Below are 22,898 nucleotides of genomic sequence, written 5' to 3'. Positions count from 1 at the left end.
CCTTACTCTTACCAAAAATATGCGACACATAAAAAGCTGCCAACACTTTAAATATTTTGAAAGAAATACACTTTATTTGAACTTTTAAGGAACTTAAAATGAATTGACTTTGGGCTCCCTGGGTTGTACAACCTCACTTTAATTGTCTTTGTAACAAGTGCTGATTTCCTCCATCTGTTTAATAGATATCCCCTTTCTATATAGAGTCTTTGATATCCTAAGCCTTTACTATAAAGAAAAAAACGCTTATCAGTTAAAAATACATAGTATCTCAGCATAAAAAAATATGGTGCGGAACTTAAAGTGAAAAAGAGGAAATGTAGGTAAAAATTCAAATAAAATATTGACGTGTGCTTTCGGACTGAACTAGATCTGAGTCGGAGGTCTAGTTGTGATCAGATGAATGTATCTTGTGCTTTAACATTGTAAGTCTTGGCATATCAAACAATAACCCACTAAACTGCTTCAGCACTTGTGATCTTTTGTGGACACTGAGGTTACAAACTTCCCCTTGATATTCACAATGGAAAACAATTTGATGTATACAAGATACCATAGCTTGTTAATGATATGTTATAATTATTAAAAAATATATTTGCATAAAACAAACATGTTTAAAAATTGATTTATTGAATGTAATCGTATACTATATTTTCTCCAAAGTACAAGTTTACAAGATCCAATGTAGATCCGGAAACAATCCCAAAAAGTAAATTGATTTATAACATAATGTCCCAATGCTGCATTGTTCCTTAGGCAATAAATAAAGCAGAACACCGACACCGGTATTAAATACCCAGCAGCCTCCCTTCTTCTCAGCCTCCAGCTAAAATGAGGTTCTTTTTGTCATAGCTTAGGTGACAAATAAAACATTCGGTTGACTTCACTAATGTCAATATCCTTCAGTCTGGGTATTCCGCCTTTGTTGCAGTCTGTTGTCTTCTGGCCTTTAGCATACACATCTGTGACAAAAAGGGAAACATTGAAATATGATATCAAAATAACTGTATCATATATACTTCCATTAGATTATAATATGCAGTTTGATATCCTTTTAAAAATCCTTTCTATTTTCAAATATATACTTATTGATAATTGGTTATGTTGCTTTTGGTATGTGCTGCAGAAGTCATTATACTGTAGTTCTATTACTGTATAGTGAGTTGTGATAATGTTGCCCTACAGGTGAATTGCAAACTGAACAGCTGTTAGCATAGGGCTTGTCCTCACCTGTCATGTTGTCCAGGGAGTCCAGTGGAGCCGTGTTGTTCATGTTCACACCAAACAGCAACACCACAATAATCACTAAAGTCACCAGCAGATAGATGGGTGCAGCAAGGGCCCAATATCTGCACAAGAGAGGAAAATGTCTCAGTTAAAGGATCATAAAACTTAAAAATATGATTAACTATTTTGTTATTGGATAACTACAATTGGATCATTTTGTTAATGGATAAATAGTATTGGATCATGAATTTTATATTTACTTTTGAGGCCAGTAAGTAAGCCCTATTGAATGAAGCCACTCCTCTGGTATGAATGCCCACAGGCAATACAGAACTGCAAAGAGAATTAAGGAAAGTTAATGTTTTATTGACATTGTTAAGTTTGCATACCTATTCAGACTATTTTACATTTGAAATATGCTCTTTGCATGTGTTTTGCACACAGGCTCAACAAAGGCAACACATCTTAAAATATTACTGCACTTGTTTTGACCCCACTGGACTGCTTGTGCTATTAGTATGAAGTAAAACTGTAACAAGCGTGCTATTACATTCCCTAAATATCTATAGTTTATCTGGACATGTTAAGTATTTTAATACTGGATGAAATAAATTAAAATATGTGACTTACAGAAGCCAAACTGAGAGCCTAGGTAAAGGACAAACCCATAGATGGCTCTCTCAGGCAGAGGAGAAGGAGAGTTTACCACCATGATCTGAAACCACAACAATAAAAGCAATACGATGAAGTGTCAATTCAAAGAACACACAGAGCTTAGGATCAGCGTTTGCCCCACTTACATACCTAAGATGTTTAGATTGATGCCTCTCAAAGAGCTACCAGATATTTTCCTGTCAACACACCTAAACTGGGCTTTAGTAATTTTCACAGGACGATATTGACACAAACAATGTAAGCAAAATCGTTAAAATATCGATTTTAATCAAAACGTAGGGTGGTTCTTTAAAAACCTGTCAAACATCTCACCGACGTTTTGTCCCTTGAGATATTTGGTCCGATATGCAACATTTCCGCCAGTAAACGAGTGCCCGCATATGGAATAAAAAGCAAAACAACCCAGCAATGGCATATATTTTTCAAGTATTAATTTACCACACACACTCACCTGAATAAACGTTTGAGAATGAATAGGAATAGTTAATTTTTTAAAGATTTAAAAATAACTACACACACGAATGTTGCGATTTCGTGTTTCTACCGGACATATTTGACTGATGCACGTGTCGGAAATATACATTTCAGCATGGCTTTGGTGCAGCTGTAGTTTACTGAGCACATTTCATTGCAGATAAGGAAAACGTACTAAGTTGTTATCTGTTTTGGTTTCGCTAAAAGGACCATTTACTCCGGGGTATTATTTGTTGGTGGGACACAGATTGATGCCTAACTCAGGGTTACATTTTTAAACGGTAACTAAGCGACGTCCAACGTGGCTGAGGACTGTTCACAGATTTTACTCCAAGAATATTTCACCAAAGTGACACACAATGTCAGCCGTGAAGGAAACGACAAAAGACTCGTCTGCTAAAACCAAAGGACCCAAAACTACAGAGAATAAATACACAGTTAAAAAGAAAAGGAAACAGTGGATGAAGGAGAAGTTTAAAAACATAAAGCCTCAAGTCCAGAAACAGGAGAAAGCTAAAGTCCAGCAGGTGGTTCCTCCAAAGGATGGCTTGCAGTTCTCTTCTAACTGGAAGGCATTACAAGAGGTTTGTCATTTAAATTACCTGTCTGTAACTTTTTTTCATATCTGTTAATTATATGTAATATTTGTTTACTGAAGTTTACAACTTTGGTAATCTTTCCACAGATGTTAAAGGCCAGTCAGCCGGAGAAGAAGCAGCCTGTGACACCAAAACCTCCAAATGGCGCTCTGCTAAAGAATGAGAAGAATGAAAAAACTACTACACATATTCCCAAGAACAAACCTGGGCAGAAAGATACTTGGAAAAAAGAGAAGCAAAAAACTGTTGTTGTTGCCCCTAAGGTGAACTCAAAGGGTCCAGCTGTCTCTGAGGTAAAACAGTCTGCTGCTCCAAAAAGGAAAAAGGACTGTGGAAAGTTGAACGGCGAGCAACCAGCCAAGCAAAAGAAGCCTGTAGTGGAAGAGACCAAACCTACAGAGTAAGTGTGCAGCACTGTCTTCTGCTTATATTCAGGTCAAGAGGAATTGTGTTCACTAACTTCATCTTGTTTTTTGCTATTGCAGAGCGGACCTCTGGTTTGATGATGTAGACCCGGATGACATCGAGGCTACGGTGGGAGCTGAGGCAGCAGACATTATGAGGAAGAAGCAGGGCATTCACAAGAGCCAGGACACAGAGAGCTCGCTGGTCAAGGAGAAAGCCTTCGAAGGGTGAGTGATGACACATTTGGTGGTCTTTTGTAGCACAAGTGCTTCATGTAACGCTTGTGAAATCCAAATGAACCAGAATGCAACATTGGCGCTGGTCTATGCTGTGTTTGCGCTCCCTGTAAAATATGGTGAGCTTAAAGACTGTTAACAGGGAAACAGCAAACCTAACTGTCTCTAAAGGTAACAATTTCTGTCAACTGTCACCTTTTTAAAGCTCACTAAACAGCTGTCCATGCCATCATCTATTCTTTATGCTACACAATGCCATGAGTTAGGCATCAATCTGTGTTTATTAATCATTAAAACTAAAAAACAATGGCTGCCTAATTCCTCCGATTGTTGTCTATTTATTGAATGAAATTAGACATAACTTTGCATTTGACATAAGGGATGGCTGCATTTTGTTTTCCTACGTCTCATACTTAAGAATTTACTCTTTTTTTTTATTTCAAGAAATCTAGCAAATGATAATTATCTTTTGTCATTTCTATTTTATTTGCTGTTGTTTGGGTTTCCCATTCTGCAACGCAGCTTATCAATACACATGTAAACTTGGAGCTGGCTTTAATGAATTTAAAACACATAAAAAGTGTCAAACAGTACAACAAATTGTCTTAACAAGCTCAAATTCCTATGTGTACATACTTGGCAAATAAAGATTCTGGTTAACAACATATTTAACAAAAACACAGACATGGCTCTTCCTCAGGAAGGATGATGTAGTAGTGAACACTGTCCACTCATCACATTGTTTACCATTCGCCAACTGTTAGCCTCACCAGAGCCGTGGCCATTGATTGCGAGATGGTGGGAGTCGGTCCGGATGGAGAGGAGAGCATCTTGGCTCGCGTGTCCCTCGTAAACCAGTTTGGGAAATGCATCTATGACAAATACGTGAAACCCAAAGAGAAGGTGACAGATTACAGGACAGCTTTCAGTGGCATCCGACCGGAGGACATCATAGACGGTAAGTAGCAAAAAATGATGCGAGAAGGATTACAAGTTATAGTTTATTACTTTTTAAAACGTCTGAATGCTGTGTTACTATGACTCCATCCATGTGTGCCTCACCGCAGGAGAGGATGCACAGACTGTGCAGAGGGAGGTTGCTGAAATCCTGCAAGGCAGAATAGTAGTCGGACATGCCATACACAACGACTTAAAGGTAGCCTGGGTGGAAAATCTCAGCAGGATCTTGAATCATTTTTCTAAATAAATGTAAGGACTTATTAAGCATTATTATTTCCTGCTGTTTCAGATTTTACTCCTGGATCATCCAAAAAAGAAAATCCGGGACACTCAGAAGTACAAACCCTTTAGGAAAATCGTAAAGGTACTTTAATTCTTTGAAGTTGTGCACATGGACCCCACTTTACCAACGTCTAAGAATCAGTGTTTAATGTTCTGTGCTTGTTTTTATTTTATTTTTTAGAGTGGCCGACCGTCGCTGAAACTGCTCTGCAGAGAAATACTCAACGTTAAAGTCCAACAGGGTGAACATTCATCTGTAAGTCATCAAACACACTCCTAATCTGGTTCTTCTTTCTCTCACATTAATGGTTTATTGCACAGCTACAAAGAATACCAATGAAAAATATAAAAACAAAGCATCTTGTACCCACTATCCACTGTTTACCAGGTCCAAGACGCACAGGCCACCATGAGGCTCTACACCTTGGAGAAAAAGAAGTGGGAAGCAGACATTAAAGCCAGTCATAATAACAAAGACTCAGACAAGAAGAGGGAGAGAAAGCCAAAGTCCTCCAAGAACAAGAACATCAACAAGAGCCTCGTGGGATTCTGAATCCCACCTGTGGATCTCAGCAGAACATACTGAAAAGATCAGAGGTTTGGCAAACGTGTTCTTAAAGACGAGCTTCAACGAGTGGCCCTCAGACAGGACATCTCAGGATGTGAAAGGCTTTGATTGTTTTTGAGACTTGCACACAGCCAGGAGTGTTCTGCCTGAGCACCTCGGACTGACTTGCACAGATGAAAGATCGTAGAGATCATTTAGTCTTTTATTTGAAAAGCTTTACCTGTTCCATCTTGCGTATTAGAAGCCCATCATTTACCAAGATATTTCCAGCAGTCGGCAGAAGGTGTAAAAATCCTCACGAGAAATGCAGAGAGTGTTTCCGCTTAGCACACAATCTTATTTTTGCATAATGTTTCCAGTGTTATATAATCTATGTGTTAAGATCTTTGATCCTCAAAACTTTTGTCTGTAGTGTTGCGGTTCCCTGGTTGCCTTAATTGTTTTAAAAAAGTATGAAATAAACACAAGAGAAATCTTTTCTATCTAGATATGTTGCAATTATTGAAAAACCATAAAATAGTAACCATATTTGTGTCGATGGCAGAATTGATCTCATCTAAGTTTCGCTTTGCAATAAAATGTTCTCTCTAAGAATTCGAGAGCTGACAGATATTAAAGATTGCAACTGCTGCCCTCCTATAACCTAATGACCACCCACAAGAAGTTTGGAAACATGGGGACAATTGTGTCTTGTAGCACAGCTGCACAATATATCGTTTGAGCATCAACATCCCAGTTTTGCTATATTCTCATCGCAGGACAGGCATCGTCAAGTAAGGAAAATGGAATCGAACAATCAAGCTACAACTTTTTTCATGTGTGGGAAAAAAGGAGAACTTGCCTGGTTATCATTTCATTACTCATATACAGGAGAAGTCTCTTGTATAACATGTTTTACTCCAAGTGTGTGTGAGTACTCCGCTTGTTTCTAGTGATTGACAAGCAGGCTCTGGATGCACAGCAAAATAAGTCCCATTAATTATGATAATTTTGCCAAACCACCAAAGCCGGCCTCGCTAGTCGATAATTACGACCTGAAAATGAGTGAGGGAGAAGAGAAAAAAGCATAGAAGAAGGATGATGATGACCATAAACAAGGACGCCATTTTTATCTGGTAACATTTTTTGCTTTTTTTAAAAACACAATGACCGTTTTTCAATAATCCAGATTCCCTATCTTGAATTTTGTACTTTGAAGTATGTTTGAAACCACACGTTTGTTGAGTTCTTCTTGTCTGACGGACAAAGTCTCCATGTTAAACCACCAAACTGTGCTCTATTGTCACCTTTTTCCTTTTCAAATCAGTGTTGACACATCACCTCCATATGAGCTGTAATGCCTCCTTCTGTCAATTTGTTCTTTGAACTCCAGATAAATATACTAGGTTTTCAGTTTGTAAAATGTGAGTTTTGTGGCACTGATCCTGTTGATTGGGGTTTTCTCATAGCTGCAGCTAGTCTTCTGCAAGTGCGTGTTACTTTGTGTCATAGTGGGATTCAGGCGCCTCGTGTGCCTGCAGTACACAGGTATGATTTACTGTCCATGTTTGATGCAGAACTTGCCCTTCTCATATTAGAAATGCAATCTTGGTCAGAAGAGTCCTTACTCAATCAATATGGATCCAACTCTTGCAGCATCCGGTGGAGGACATTTCCCTTCCTTTATCTTCCTCTGCTGACACCCAAGGAGATGGAAACGTTCCCTTCAGATTTAGTGTACTACTGTCCTACCTTCATGATATTTTTTTGCTCAAAAGTGTGTTATAAGGTTGTTTTTGGTCTCCGTAACACATAGTCCTCTCATGTTTGAGAGTACTTCTTATTTCATCATTACTTTTATCAAATGTAGCATTACGGGAGTCATGGTGATAAAATAATGGATTCTGTTTACTCATGTGCCAACAGTTTGTCAGTGTGATTTGCTGCCCAGAGGCTGATGCTATAGCTGCCCTGCATGTCCTTGGTGTGCAGCATCCAGGCTTTAAATTAGGCTCTGTCTAAAGCCCGGTCTGATGCCGTGATGCCTTTGATAAATGTCTGTGCAAACGTCAATATAGAAGATAGAATCGGAGGATGAAACCCTCTTTATTAGTCACATACATGCACACAGCAGAGCACACACAGTGAAATTGGTCCTCTGCATTTAACCCATCCTAGTACTAGGAGCAGTGGGCAGCTATTGTGCAGCGCCCGGGGAGCAATGGGGAGGGGGGGATTGGAGGTGTCCGGTGCCTTGCTCGAGGACACCACAGCAAGGCCTAGGAGGGGAACTGGGACCTCTCCAAGTAGCAGTCCACCTTCCATATTTTCAAGTCTGTTCGGGGACTTGAAACGGCGACCGTACGATTCCCAGTCCAAGCCCCTACTGACTGAGCCACTGCCGGACAATATACATTTGGGTGAGGGATTTACTCATCTGCTGATACAAACCTTTCTTTTTATGTTTGGTTTTCTGGGTCACAATGGGTGTTTTGGTACAGCTGTGTGATGATGTTGGCAGGTAAAACATAAAAGCTGAGAAGACTCCTCCCTGGATTTCCCCTTTGTGCAGCCAATGACTGTTAAACTATGCATTGTCTCCCCTAGTGGTTAAACATTTAAAGACGAGGGGAGCCAATAGATACAGATACGATTTGAACAGACTGCGAACAAAATATGTCACGCTAGACACTGTGACCTTAAGATAAATTAGGCAATACACAAGAGAAACTTTAAAAAAAACTAGTTTTATTGTAAATATTTTGAGACACAGTGTTGCAACGATCATTCATCCATTGCTCTTGCTATATGGCTCCACATGGTGATGTCCCACAGTCGAGCTGAACAGAACACATCTATTAAATTATATATTGACACTAAATTTCATTTTATCTTCAGTAAACTCAAAATATTACATCTTATCTAGCATTAGCCTTCCTTTAGTGCCCTTTTAGAATGATTTCTGGTCTATATTTTCTAACTTTGTTAAGTAGTCCAAACTAAAATCCTGTGCAGTTTGCAATAAATCTATTTAATATTCTATTTTTTTTTTATTATACTTGCTGTACATATAAAGCTATGGTCTCAATATAAGGTCTTTGTTACATTTTCATAATAATGCAGTATTTATGTCTTTTAATTCTTGAATTAATTTGGTCATTAGTACTGCTCAATCATGCATGACAAAATGAAGCTGTAGCACAGCTCTGGAGGACTGAAGAGTCTCATTGAATTGTCCTCCTAATAACTGCAGTGCTGGAAATAACAGGATAGCATTTAAAAGAATCTCGTGATGGGTTTGGAGGCATTGCCGCTGTTGCTCAAATAGCGCTTGATTCATAATTGAATAATGTAAAACTCACTGCCGTCCATTCTACTGCACAGTGTCTCAAAAGGGATTAAACTCAACATTAACATTGTTGAGCGGTCGGTTGGTTTTAAACACGCAGCACATAAGCAGCAGCCCTGCAAAGATTAATTTGAGCATCTTGTTGAGTTCTCGTACCAAAAATCTAAAAGAATCGCTGTGCAACCAGCTTCCATTGAGTGTAGAGCAGCCCAGCGACCATGTCACATGGACACTCTTCTACATTTACTGATGGACAGCATCAATGGAGATTATTGGACTAGCAGTTTCTCTTTGTCAATTAGTCTTTGCATCCTAAGGCCAGCAAACTTTTGTGTTGACCCTAAGTAAAGTGCCCTTTAGTACAAAGAATAAGATGTGCTGCAATTCACGATATAGGGTTAGGGTTTGTATTATTTATACCCTGTCTACCCATACTGTAACATTTACTGGAAGTAACAGTGAACCGATGAATCTGAGGACACCACAGACCTCCTTTTTCTCCCTCTCCGTCTGCATTTGCGGAATCTCCTCTTGACCACACAATGTCTCCTCAGGTCTGCTGCTCACTACTTCCTTATGCATGAGCAGCACCATGCCGCCAAGAGCCTGGTTGTTGATGTGTCTGTGTTGGCTAATGCTCACTTTCAGGGGGAACCAAAGTTGAGCATTCAGTATTTATGTAGATTGATGAAGAAACACAGTCAGCTACTTTCTGTGGAGGAAATCCTTCTGCATCTGTTCTGGTCTGTTGCAGGGTGAGTTCACTTTAGTTTGAATATGCAAATATGATCTATTCTTAGCTGGTGCGTGCTGATATAGACTCTGTGGATGGCAATGAGGCTCTTTGGTTTTGTTGTTACACCATTTCGCTCCCGGCTGAAATATCTCAGAAATAATGAGATTGATTGCCAGGAAACTGATGTTCCCCAGAGGATGAACCCTAATGACTTTGGAGAGGATCTGACATTTCCTCAATGGCCACCAATAGGTTGACTTTTAGATTCAGAGTGAAATGTGTCAGAAAATGGAAATTGGATAGATTGCCCTGACATTATTGGCAATACTCAAGCCTCAGCCTCATCTAGACTCTTTATTCAGTGTTGATTATCAAATATATTTCAAAAAGTATTGTTAGCAATAGTATTGAGCATTGTAGCAAGCTCATATTAGCATTAAGCACTTCATTCTAAATGTTATAAATACTGTATGAAAAAGTCCTACAAACTTTGCTGTAAGGGCTCTGGCTGCTGTTTTTAACAGCTTGAATTACCTCAAGAATTATTTACCACAGCACCTGTATAAATCATGTGTTTGACCGATCCTGGACAGCGCTGTAGGGGAGAGACGGGTTGTAAATAAACTAGAACTGACATAGTGCAGAATAGAGTTATGCATTGTTTCTGAAGGGTGCAGAAAAAACCCTCTAAACTTCACACATAGTAGAAGAAAACATGCTTTATTGATGGCTTTTTTTTTTTACACACGTCTGAAATACACATATGCACAAACCTAAAAAAGGACTTATACTCATGCATTAATCGAGAGATGTCAGAGCAAGGTGGCTGACGTTTTTAAATGTAGCTCATACACACAGAGGGATACAAACGGGTACAGGTTGAAAACACTATCGCATGCAGAGAAGTAAAACAAAAACCATTTGATTAGGAAAATAAAAAAAGCTTAAATCTATAATCCAGAATATCTGACTAACCAAGCCTGTATTGTGATCTCCATGCTCTGAAACGCCTGAGTTTGTGCTCACATTTTCTCACTTTTTTACATTCAACAACCCCTTTTCTACTCATATGATCTACCAATGCTCTTCCAGCTGATACAATTTTCCACTTTGACGTGTCAGACTTATTTAAGGACATGGCTCTCTAAAGAAACTAGTGAGTTTTAAAGGCAGTGGCTCTGCTTTTAGCCCTGTAGATCTACAGCAGTGAGAAGCCTGACCTTTGTTGTGGTTGAGTTTGAGCAGAAGCTCAAGGTGGTGTGGAGACGGTGTTTCTGATTAGTGCTTCGATTCACCTTTCGGAAAGGGAAATAATACTTATTTACAAACAGCCTTTTTGGATTTCCTAATGGTTCTTTTAACAGTAACATTGTGGTCTTTATGCTACCATGTATGGTGGGCTTGTGTTCCTTTAAAGGCGCTATACAAATGTTATCTATTGCTGTTATTATTATTAATTAACTTACATTTCTCCTTTACTCATCCTTTTTCTGTCCTGACTTTGCTATTAGGAAAGCTTTTTTTGATCAAAGGAAATGCTACAGGCACCTAAGCATTAACCTTTTGCCCTGTTACTACTATGGTCATGTTTATGAGGCTGTGTTGCACTCGACCTTGAGCTTCCTGTCGATAAGTGCATCAGCAACGATGCTGATCATGGTACCTTTACTGAATTATGGCATTTATTAAATGGGAACACCACCTTAATAAGAGTTTTTTTAAAAGTATTATTCTACATATTTCCGTGGCCTAAGAAAGTCATTATTCTTTAACATGAGCACTGTCTTTGTCAGAGCCACAAACCAGAGAAGTCTCACACTTATGATGTCATCAAGTACAGTCTGGAGCTGCTCCATAGACTGCTAATGGGAGGCTGAATTTGGGAACCGGGTAATGTTTGTTCTCTATCTTCGATAGCTAAAAAAGCTTTATTTTGTTGTAATTTCTCAGAACCAGAACATATTCCTGGGTTCTCTCAGGTTTGCTTGTAACATTTCTCCCAATTCATTCTCTCTGGAGACGTTAAACATATAAGATAAATATATGTTGACTGTCGTATTAAATCATAGAGATAACATGTCTGCAATTTGAAAATATAGCAGTTCTCCTTTAATTAGACTGAACTAATGGTAATGATCCTGGAGCTTGTCTTGTTTCAGGAAATGTATTTAGTTAGTGAGCATTTTTAATATCTTCATGACAGGATATCTTTGACAGTGCTTTTAGAGCAAAGATAACTTCAATTAAAGCAGTATCTTATCTTCCGGTTATAATTAGGCCTATTATTGAACATATTACTCCACATTCCCTGTCATATATCCACCTGCTCCTCTGCCACCACATGACTGCTGATGTCAGACAAGAGTCAAGGCTGGGAACCTGTAGACAAAATGGTGCGTCCGTCCAGCAGAGTGAGCATGTGTGGGCTATATAGTGAGGAAAAAAGAAGGGTGGGGGGGGGGGGGGGGGGAGAGAGAGAGAAGGAAAAACAAACAATTAAACATATGATTAAACCCAAAGCCTTTCCTCTTATAGCCCCGGTGTGTGTATTTTTACAGCATATGTATTTATGGAGTTCAGCAGCCATATGAGAAATTAGCCTCTGTATTCACCGGGGTCCTCCCACCCCTCTGTCTTGTTCTCTAATCCGCCCACATGTATCGTCTGAGGAAAAAAAAAAATAGTGCAGAAGGTGATGCTCCTCCAAACGAACAGAGAGAGGCACAGAGAGGGAAAGGCAAAGAGAGAGGTGTCTACAGGCTCCATTGAAACATTTGCAAGAGGAAGAGCTGAATGGTAGCTACACCCTGCGCCTGGAAGCGTAGAGACACTGTAACAAAGGCTGGCAATTATTTTTTTTTGCAATAACAAAGAGGTGGGAGAGGGGGCTCTGAAATCGAGGGAAATAGCAAAAAAAAACAAAACAAAAAAATACATCTTTCAGGGGGACTTCTGCTTCATTTCACCTGAAAGACTCACCCCTTCAGCCATCATCAGCATGACCATAAGCTATAAGTAACATACGGCAATAACGGTGCCAAAACGAGATTTTTTAGCGACAGACGCGCGCAATCCTATTTTGATTTCTTCTTATCGTGGGGAGAAAGAAAACAGACCAACTGAATGCCTGCGAGAAACTGGATACTCTGTGAAATCATAAGAAAAAAGCGATCTCACAAAGAAAACTACATTGTGATTGATCTTTAAGCTTGATGTGCGCGTCTCTGCACGCACTCGAAACGAACCTGAACCAAAAGCAAGTGAGTATTATCCGTGTCTGTGTATATGTCTGTATTTTGGTGGCTTTCATTTGCGTTTATCCGTCTAATAATAGAGCATTTATTGGCCAGCTCTGAAAGAAGCAAGAAAAAGAAAAGCGTCTAGCCTACATTCAACAAGTATCGTTTTATCTGCGATTTAGCCCGTCCTGTAACCTGTTTGTGTTATGATCCAGAGGAATCGAATGTGTGAAAAATGTTCCAATTATATTCATAAACCTCTATCCTGTGTTTGTATTGTTATTTCTAGCGGCTATAACACAAAGAGACCCGCACTTGTACACAGTCAGATGTAATTCATCCACTCACATGACGCCTAAAAATGTCATTTTATAACATTCCTCATTGCACAATTTGTGGGTGTTTCCCCATCTACAACACTAGATCAGAGCAGTTTCATGCCTCTGAAGTGTGTGTGTGTGTGTGTGTGTGTGTGTGTGTGTGTGTGTGTGTGTGTGTGTGTGTGTGTGTGTGTGTGTGTGTGTGTGTGTGTGTGTGTGTGTGTGTGTGTGTGTGTGTGTGTGTGTGTGTGTGTGTGTGTGTGTGTGTGTGTGTGTGTGTGTGTGTGTGTGTGTGCATTCCTCTTGGCATCATTGACTGTGTGAGTTTCCCTGTGTATTGCTTTGTTCATTTGTGGGCATGCATTTGTTTTACTTGTATGTGCCTTTAGTGTTTGTGTTTGTGTGGCGTGGCAGCACCGTGGTGAGTGTCAAGGCCTGAAATGGAGGTTTGCTAAAGAAGCCATAAGAGGGAGGTAACACACACACACACACACACACACACACACACACACACACACACACACACACACACACACACACACACACACACACACACACACACACACACACACACACACACACACATACCGGTACGAGAAAAGGTGTGAGGAAGAGATGAACAGTGGAGCAGAACCACAGAAAGGACATAGCGTCAATGAGATCCAGGAAGTCTATGGGGGCAGTTAAATGTCTAGACGGGGTCTTTTCCCCTACAACCCCCCCACCACCACATCACCATGCCCCTGCATCACACACAAAGTAGTTTCATAACGCCTCTTCTTCCTTCACTTTTCCAGCTCTTGCATTTCCTTTTTTTCCCCCTTCTGTCTCCAGCATGCTTTTCCCCTAATGGGAAGTCTCTTCCTCCATTTGCTTTCCCTCTCCTCAATCCTGCATTATGAATCTACAGCTGGAGCTATTTTTAGATTGAGGGTAACCCAGAAAACACCCATTCGATTTAAGCCAAAAAAAAGAAGCCTCCCCAGTAGTGACAGTGGCATGTTGTCAGTGAATGTCATTGGTAGAGTAGTAATGGGGCTCAAAAAAGGAGGGTGCTGCTGTTGGAATAAATCTATTTTGAGGCTGTGATTGAATTACCCATCTGTCGTGTCCTGGGTTTGTGTGTGTTCTTGCTTCTGACCCTTCCTCTCTCCTTGTGCGTGCTGGTTTCTCTCTCCTCTCACGTGTTCATGCCAGTTTCCAGACAACTTTCCCCCCTCTCTTTCAACTAATCCATCACCTGATCCAACTGATTCAGTGTTTTTAATCCTTGACCTTGAGACTCACCTCCAGCTCACCTCGTTGTTTTTTCCCTGTCCTCCTATTACTATTTCCTCATTTTCAAACCCAACTTCTCTAGTAATCTGTTTTTTTTCCGGCAGCCCTCCTCTTTGTCTAATTGCTCGTGCACAGGTCAGGAGTCAGTAATGCTTATTCTCTCATCCCGTTTGTCTTGCCCTCTGAGCCACATCATTGCACTGCAGGATAGTGAGGGTCCTAATCATTCAGGGAGGGCGGTGTCATTAATTAGGAGCAGGCAGGTTTAAATGATATAAGAGAGTAGGGAGGTGCGGAGGTTAAAGCCATATGCTCCTGCTGCCAGTTTTCCAAGAGCCAAGAACATTGAATACTAAGGGATATTCATGCAGGTCCAAAAATAACATTCTTTCCCGACATGACACATTATACCATTGAGTTTTTTTGCCTGCACTCAGTTCTGGATTTTTTCTGACCTCTCCTTATCCAATCGCTGGTCCTAGAAGGTAGCCTTGCCTCCTTCTGTCCCCAGTGAAGTCTTAACCAGTGGGTAAATCTATCCAAATAAACTCAACACTCATCCTACTGTTGGCAGGAAGGATTTTAGTCATGGACCCTGGCTGAGCTTTCAGAGCTCTATTACAGGCTTCATTTCTGCCAGCCTATTCCTGAAAATGGCCTTATGTATTAATCATCCCCAGTCAGCTAAAAGGAGCAACCCAGGATCACATGACTCTTTTATTTCTCCTAAAGAAAAAAGAAATGTGCCTGATAGCAGGAGCTCCTGGGTGGAGATGGAGATGGAGATGTAGAAGGGGGGCGGAGGATGAGGAGGGTTAAACAATATGCACAAAACCCCCAGGGGAATGTTGTTGCTGGAGTATGTGTGGATTGGTCAGCCCCAGGAGATCTCCACGCTGGTGTTGCTGAGTAGAGGAGCTGCCATTTCCTTTTCAGCTTGCTTAATTGATTGGTTACTTAATTCATGTTTTGGAAATTGGACACTGGTGAGCTTTCTTATAAGGACAGATGTTTGTGTTCTCCTGTGTGTGCATAACCAGTTTAAGCTCAAAGTGTGTCCTCACTCTGTGTATTTCTCTCCGTACGCACACAGTTTTTAACATAAAAAAAAAAAACTCCATCCATTGATGATATTCTATTAAATATGTATTTTCATTCGTATCATTCACTTCACACGCCTCCTACCTCTCCCCACCATCCTCGCACACTGCACACACCAGATTCAGAATTGCACTGTGAGGTGCAATGACAATTTGAGTGGGGAGAGGACACTGTGTGGTGTGACACCGCACTAAAAGGGGAGGTGACCGCAGTGCTTTCACCACGATGCAGTGCCTCGCTCTCTCCTGTTGGGGTCTCCTCGACACTGGGGAGTGAGAATGAGAGAGGAGAGGAGAGGAGAGGAGAGGAGAGGGAAGATCAGGTAGAGATGAGAGGGAGAGGAATGAGGAAAGGAGGGAGGGAGGTGATATGGGTGGAACAGCGTGAAGCCTTGTGGTTACATCCTTTGATGAGGTAGCGGGTTGGAAAAAAATGGCTGCGCACCAGAAACACATACGTAACTCTTGCTATCTCTCTCTCTCCCTTAAACACACACACATGCATACATTACACACTTGCCTTCAAAGCTCTCCTTTTCCCCAGTGGTGCATTTGCCACTCAGCTCAGCTCTATGTCGTTTTTTACTTCCCTACACTTGTTTTCCTCCCTCTCTCTTTATCAATCCACTGTTTCCATTCCTCTTATTAGTATTGCAGACCATCTCCAGCCCCTCCTCCTCCTGCTACACCTTGACAGCCATTCAGGTGCTCTCCTGAGCCACTGCAAGGTCTTTTTTTGTCTTCTCCGTCTCCTCACCCCCACCTTTTTTTCTCTCCCCTCTTTCGTTTTCCCCAGGATTGCTCATTCTCCTCCACCTTTCGTTTCACTTTCTCTCTCTCTCACCCCCCAACCACCCCCGCCCCCCCCCTGTGATTGGTATTTTTATTTTTGTGCTTTTTCCACCAACTGCTGGGTCTGTTCCGCATAGTCAGCACTCCTCTCCAAATTTCCTCCCTTGCCTTCTCCCTCTGTCTCTCCCTCTCTAGTGTGCGCTCTCCTCCCCTCCCCCTGGTTACTGCTGCTGGTACCTCACATTCAGTGCATCCCATAATCCCGTGCTCCCTCCCCCTTCTTGCTGCAGTGTTTCTGCTAATATATATTAGCGTCAGTGCAGCCCTCGTGCACATGCCACATGCACGCTCTTTCTTTCTATCTGCCCCTTTCTCTCCTTCCATCCTCCACTGCAGAAATCATCCGCTCTCCCTAAAGGGTTCATCATCAAAGAGCTTCATTTCTCCCTTAAATTGCTTTTCTTAGCCTGTTTTGTTGCAGCCAGGTGAGTGTGTGTGTTTGTATGCGTCTTCCTCCCTCCCCTCCTATTTCCCCTTGTGTGTGTGCAGTAGTGAGCCAGTAGTAGCAGGGTGGCGCAGGACACGGTGGCCAAGGCAGGAAATGCTGCAGGAGAGAGAAAGAGAGTTGCTGCTGGACATTGTTCCTCCTCTCTTCTCCCCCTCCTCTCTCACTTTTCCCTCAGTTTTTAGCCTCTTCCTCATGCTCCTTGCTGGATCTCGACTTCCTTCCTCCATTTTACAGCCACCGCTCACCTTCTTTAGCCCCCTCACTCTCTCTGGTTCTTTTTTTCAAGCAATTGCACTCCTGACAGTGATTCAAGTGCTGAGGCTGGCTCTTAAACAGATGTACTTACTTCCACAGTTTTAAGCTGAAACCCTCAAACTGCGCACTGAAATGCAGCAATCAACTCAAATTCCCTGAGCTAATCAAGATCGGGTCTTGTTCACAATTCTCACTCAAACTTTAAAATCTGCCCGTGTAATTCTGAGCAAAGGCAAGAAGATATAATATCCAAATCAATCCCAAATTTGTAAAAAAACTTACACTTAAGTACATTTAACCGTAGTTACAGACTTGTGGCTGTCCGTGTATAAAATATTCAGCAGTTGAACCAATAAGCTACAGCTGCCTGTGAAGTAGAAGTAAGAGGCACGAGGGAGTTGCAAAGTGAAGCCAAAAAAACTCATCCGAGGTATAAAAGTTCCACGGCCGGGATCATAGGAGCTGCTTTGTGGAAAGTTAAGTGTCCTGTTAGAAAGGAGCCTGTCCAAGGGAGAGAGTGCCGCTGTCCATGGTGCTGAAATACAATCCATCCCACAACACAAGCAGTCACCGCTGGAAAGCCCAACAGCACAGAGATGTTTTTACACTCTGCCTTCCTGACTTACTTCCAAATTGTTTTAAATCTGATTGCAAGTTATTACTTTCCTTATTCAACTAAAGGAGTCTTGTTTCCACTTGTTTGTGTAGTTTGTAGTTATATAGATGATACTAAACTGCTTGAGCTGAATGATGCAGTACGGCTCTAAAACTCCTGAGTGCATGATTTTTTTTTTGTCGAGCAAGCAGATTTGATGCTCCTGCTGCAAGCATCGCAAGGACTTTGAGTTTTTGATAAAAAGTAGAAATCTAAGGTTCAGTTTCTTGATTTTTCTGACCTGCGCACATGCAGTACATCCATTTTAGTTTTAGCTGCGCACAGTATCAAATATTTTTGCTTTGATGTTTCCAAACTCTGACTGCATTCCCATGCAATAGCCTTGTTTTTAGTAGATCTTACCTGAGATGTTAAGTCCAGGAAATTCAAAAGTTAAAAAGTGATAGTTTGTACCAAAAAAAAAAGAAAAACGACCAAAAAAGAAAAACAATAAATCTGAAAAAATAAAAAAAGACACTTAATGTCAACAGAAGATCTCAAGAAAAAATAAAAACAGGAAACTTTACCATGAACCAAAAGTTGTTTCTTCAGATAAAAAGTGGAGAGAAATGAGCCAAACAACATGAAAGAAAAAGGAATACTGCAGTGTCCTACATGCAGGGAGAAAAAGTCTGAAGGGGGGAGCGCTAAAGAGAGTTGGCCCAAAGTGAAGGAAGCTTACTTTGGGATGGGGAAGGAATGGGACAGGAGGAAGAGTGAACCAAAGAGGGGAGAAATAAAAGAAAAATGCACAAGAGTGAAATGTAGTGAATAGGAAGAGGAAAAAAAGGGGGGGGGGAAAGAGCAGAAGAGGAGAATGAGAGAGGGGCACTGGATGGGAATAAGACCGTGTTGTGAGAGGAGGGAGGAATGAAGCCTTGATTCTGCTCCTTCAATGAAATGTGATTCCTTTATGCGGAATATGAGAGCGAGCAAGGAAGAGAAAGTGACGGAGAGAGAGAAAGAGAGAGAGTAGTAGGATGGAGAGGGGGGAGGGCCAGTGAGAGCTCGCTGGGGAAGGAGGGGGAGAGTGGTGCATGTCTTTGAACAGAGAAAAAGGTTAACAACATAGATGTGGCGCGTGTATGGCTTTCTGTTGTGAACGCGTGCCTGTTGTGAAGCACCGAAACCCGCCCCCCAACCCCCCGGATGGTAACACAGCTTGCGGGTGGATAATTTGACCTCGCTGGGAGAAGCAGAGAGGGGGGTGAGAAATAAAGAGAGAGAGAGCAAATAACTCTGGCTTTTCACTGCAGCAGAATTCATTCACTTTTATAGTGCACTCTCCTTTTCGATGCTCTTCCTCCTCCCCCCTCCGCACTCTCTCTTCAACCCCCTTCCTCCATCAACAGGGGGAGAGACACTAGCTGCTCACTGTATGGTGAGTGAGCAGCATTCACTTTCTTTCCCTCTACATCTCTCACTCTTTGGCTTTTTATTTCCATCCCCATCTTCAGGTCTTTGTCTGAGCATGCCTGGTTTTACTGAGTGTCCTGTCCTTTTGGAGGCTTCCATAAAAAAAATCTGATTCATGGCCCTCTTCTCCCTCTCTCTCTTCTGTCACCTTCTACCTCCCATTTCTTCCTTTTCTCTCTCACTACATGTCTTTACACACACACACACACACACACACACACACACACACACACACACACACACACACACACACACACACACACACACATAGAGGCAGTGCATAGGAGAAGTGGCAGAGAGAGCATTGCCATAATTGTGCATCGCATGAATCTCAGTGCGGTCGGAGGGGGCTGCAGCAGTGTGTGTATCACGCACATAGGCTGATTGAGCAGATCTAACATTAGTACGGACACCACACTCTCGGGAGGCAATTAACAAACAAACACACACACACACACACACACACACACACACACACACACACACACACACACACACATGCTCATACTCACAAACACACACACACACACACACAAACGGTGCTGCGCCACCTTACGTCAGAGAGGCATCTTTGGAAAAAGGGGGGGAAACAAGCACTGAAATGGACCCCCATTTTTGCTCTCTTTCCCATCTTCTGTCACTCTTCCCTCCTCACACACCCTCAGGCAAATGAGGGCTGGTTGCAGGTGGGGAGGGATGGAGTGGAAGGGGGGGGCTACTCAAGTCTCAAAGTGGCCTAATTAGGGAGAGGATTTGAATGAACACTGACATGAGCATCGATCAGATCAATTCAGAGATAGTTTAAGGGAGAACATTGGAATAAAGAATGGAAACAGTGATGGGTGTCACATCCAAACACCTCCCCCCCCATCCCACACACACACACACACACACACACACACACACACACACACACACACACACACACACACACACACACACACACACACACACACACACCCATCACTGTAGTGTCAACATCAGCCTGTCAGGGTGCTGACTCATAACTGTGTCCACCTGCTTCCATATGTTGCCCTAATAAGTTGAAGGTATCTTTCTGCTATGTCAAAAACAACTTTGCCACCCATCATATTCCCAGCCCCCCCCCCCCCCCCCCCCCCCGCCCTTTCACTGCACCTGCACACGGTCGTTTTGTGCCCTTCCATCGGCTGATTATCAAGGGACTAATTGCACATACAGCTGGCTTTACTGCGTGATTGTAAATGTGTATTGCAATGTTGATAATCCACATCTATTTCTCCCTTCTGCTAAAATTTCTGCCCTTTTTCTCTCCCCGCAGACTCCTCAGACTCCTCCCTCCTCCTCCCTTCGGTTTCTCTCATCCTCTCCCTCCCCCCCGGTCCTCTATGCTCAGTTCGGTGTGTGTATCCTCTTTCAAAGGGCGCAAGGGTGGGAACAAGTCGTCCAACAAAGCATGTTACAGCGCAGACATGACTTGTCCGTCGGAAAGCGAGAAAATCGTGATAAACTGCGGGGGGGTGCGGCATGAGACTTACCGGAGCACCCTAAAAACGCTGCCCGGCACCCGCTTATCGTGGCTCACCGAGCCGGACGCGTTCAGCAACTTCGACTACGACCCCAAATTAGACGAGTTCTTCTTCGACCGCCACCCGTCAGTGTTTTCCTTCATCCTCAACTATTACCGCACCGGGAAGTTGCACTGTCCCAACGATGTGTGCGGTCCCCTGTTCGAGGAGGAGCTGGCTTTCTGGGGCATCGATGAGACTGATGTGGAGGCGTGTTGCTGGATGAATTACCGGCAACACCGGGATGCGGAGGAGGCGCTGGACAGCTTCGAGAATCCAGAACCGGACGCGCCGGACGACGAGCCCGCGCTGGGCGGTGCGGACGGGGACTTGAAAAGACTGTGCATGCAGGAGGACGCGAGGAAAGCGGGCTGGTGGAAAACCTGGCAGCCCCGAATATGGGCTCTCTTCGAAGACCCGTATTCCTCCAAATATGCTAGGGTGAGTTCCTCACGTCTCTCCTGCAACTTGTTTATGTGCTGTTGCATCTTCTGCATCATGGTGTCTCAGTGCACTGCTTGAGTCATAATAAGTTTTTAAAACTTTGTGTTTTTAATGTCCTGTCCACGTTATCATTGAAGCCAGTCCTCCATAATTAATTGCAGGCTGAGTGTCGACATGTGTGTTTTCCCTGACAGGATAGCTTGCATTAAATGTAAGGATATGGACTTACTGATATTGAATAATTAATGCTGATGGCATAAGGAAAAGGGAAAATGGTATGGCAGCTATATGGGAACTGGTTAATAGAACTAGCACTTATTTTGTCAAACTCATCACCTCCATGTCTTTTACTTGATATATCACATGTTTCAGAGAGCTGGCTTCACACTGAATACCGTTTTTATAGCCATCATAATTCCTATGCTTCTTGAGATTTGATAAATATCTGCCTCTGAAACGCGGCATCCGCTGCGTCTGCTGCATCCAAACGCCTTCATTAGGTCATATTTGTCCGTTTACGATGCACATCAATGCGCCGTATTCCATGGGAGTCTCATTTATTGTATCACCGCACTGAAACTGCTCATACGACGCCGATTCGTCAGTGTTGAAATGCATGTCTTTCCCCACATTTGCCCTTGGTACTGCTACAGTCTGCTGGGCTGTTTTTTTGGCTTTCTCCCCTGTCCCATTTGAATGTAGCTTTTACGCAAAGGCTTTATTGCACTTATGCACAACTTGCTCCTATTTTGGAAAACCCTTTTTATTGTTTTCATGTAAATAGTAAATAATTCACCTTCCAAAAGCAGACGTTTGATGGCATTTGATCATACAGGTGTACGAGTAACAAGTACCCCTTACTGTGTTTTTGAAAACAGTGACAGTGGGCTTCTGGTTCTTTTTTCTAAGACCCTCTAGTTACAGGCAAATCCAGCTGCTTGATCATAACTGCTTTGATTTGTGTTTCAGTGATGTAGTTTGATCATCCCTGTCTTTGCCCCTGGTCTGAGTTTTTGTTGGTACTGTTTTGCTGATGTGTGGGGGTGTGTGAGGACCCATAGATTTGGTAAATGCATGCAGTCTGTAGGTGCACATGCAAAACCAGACAGTCAGCAGACACCTGCAGTGGCATACCATCAGGCTGAAATTAGCTGTGAAAAAAGGAGAATACATATACCTCTGCACACTCAGCAACACTTACTGTATCTACAATCACTGATAAAGAATAGCTGCACATGCAGGCTCCTATTGTCTATCCACACACACCTCTTCTGGCACCAGGTATAGATCTGCATACCTGGATTCAGTTCCCTCTAAAGGAAGGGGAAAGTGACAGACAGTCTGGTTTAAGCCACCTGATCTGCCTCCCTGGGCTTGGGATCAGGCAGAAAGTCTTCTCTAAGTGTCACTCCCATCCCAATCAGATTGATTTCTCACCTTCCCACCCCTCCCTACCCCTACCCCATGCTATAAAACCGCCCATGGTGGTGCCGTTCTTTGCACAATGTCCAAATGTTGCATTAGGGGAGACGCCTTAAGGTTTTGGATTTTTAAATCACATCAGGTATAGGAAAAGTCAAGCAAAAAATATGCTTTATATATAAACAGGATTTGATTTTGTGCTGAATTCTTGAATATCATGAGGTGGCAGCATTTGCAGCATTGCCATACCTCGGATTGGAGCTACTGTACCTGCTGCCGGTAGCTGCTGGAATGCATTATGTAATGATCAATTTAACATCACTGGTTACAGTGGTTAAAATCTCATGAATCAGTCATTAGTGAGGCTTTGAGATGGAGGTTTTTGTGACATTGAGGTTATGCAGAGTACAGGGCAGGTAGTATGTGGGATTC

At 42.3% G+C, this 22,898-nt stretch overlaps 3 protein-coding genes across 4 annotated transcripts in view; 2 read left to right on the top strand and 1 right to left on the bottom strand.

The window, feature by feature from the left end:
• Positions 1-52: 52 nt before the first annotated feature.
• pigp (phosphatidylinositol glycan anchor biosynthesis, class P) lies at positions 53-2,253 on the bottom strand. Its single transcript, XM_063894159.1, has 5 exons — positions 2,032-2,253; positions 1,858-1,942; positions 1,488-1,560; positions 1,231-1,349; positions 53-962 (listed from the first exon to the last, which is right to left on the bottom strand). Exons 2-5 carry the CDS (start codon positions 1,937-1,939, stop codon positions 847-849), a joined length of 390 nt encoding a protein of 129 aa, XP_063750229.1. The 5' UTR covers positions 1,940-1,942; positions 2,032-2,253; the 3' UTR covers positions 53-846.
• Positions 2,254-2,454: 201 nt separating this feature from the next.
• rexo4 (REX4 homolog, 3'-5' exonuclease) lies at positions 2,455-5,912 on the top strand. The gene is made up of 8 exons (XM_063894157.1): positions 2,455-2,960; positions 3,062-3,375; positions 3,461-3,607; positions 4,381-4,574; positions 4,684-4,772; positions 4,866-4,940; positions 5,040-5,114; positions 5,247-5,912. The coding sequence occupies exons 1-8, from the start codon at positions 2,736-2,738 to the stop codon at positions 5,409-5,411; spliced, it is 1,284 nt and encodes a 427-aa protein (XP_063750227.1). The 5' UTR covers positions 2,455-2,735; the 3' UTR covers positions 5,412-5,912.
• A 6,306-nt stretch (positions 5,913-12,218) lies between these two features.
• The window catches only part of LOC134870732 (potassium voltage-gated channel subfamily C member 1-like), a 50,491-nt gene continuing 39,811 nt past the window's right edge, over positions 12,219-22,898 (top strand). For both annotated transcript variants that reach the window (XM_063893111.1, XM_063893109.1), the window contains exons 1-2: positions 12,219-12,750; positions 20,354-21,041. In XM_063893111.1, the coding sequence (XP_063749181.1) occupies positions 20,421-21,041 (621 nt within the window). In that variant the 5' untranslated portion in view covers positions 12,219-12,750; positions 20,354-20,420. The remainder of the gene's footprint in view (positions 12,751-20,353; positions 21,042-22,898) is intronic.

The sequence above is a fragment of the Eleginops maclovinus genome, chromosome 10 (assembly GCF_036324505.1).
Source record: "Eleginops maclovinus isolate JMC-PN-2008 ecotype Puerto Natales chromosome 10, JC_Emac_rtc_rv5, whole genome shotgun sequence".
Classification (NCBI taxonomy): Eukaryota; Metazoa; Chordata; class Actinopteri; order Perciformes; family Eleginopidae; genus Eleginops; species Eleginops maclovinus.
The sequence above is the reverse complement of the archived record's forward strand: the minus strand, read 5'-3'. Positions and strand labels throughout refer to the sequence as shown.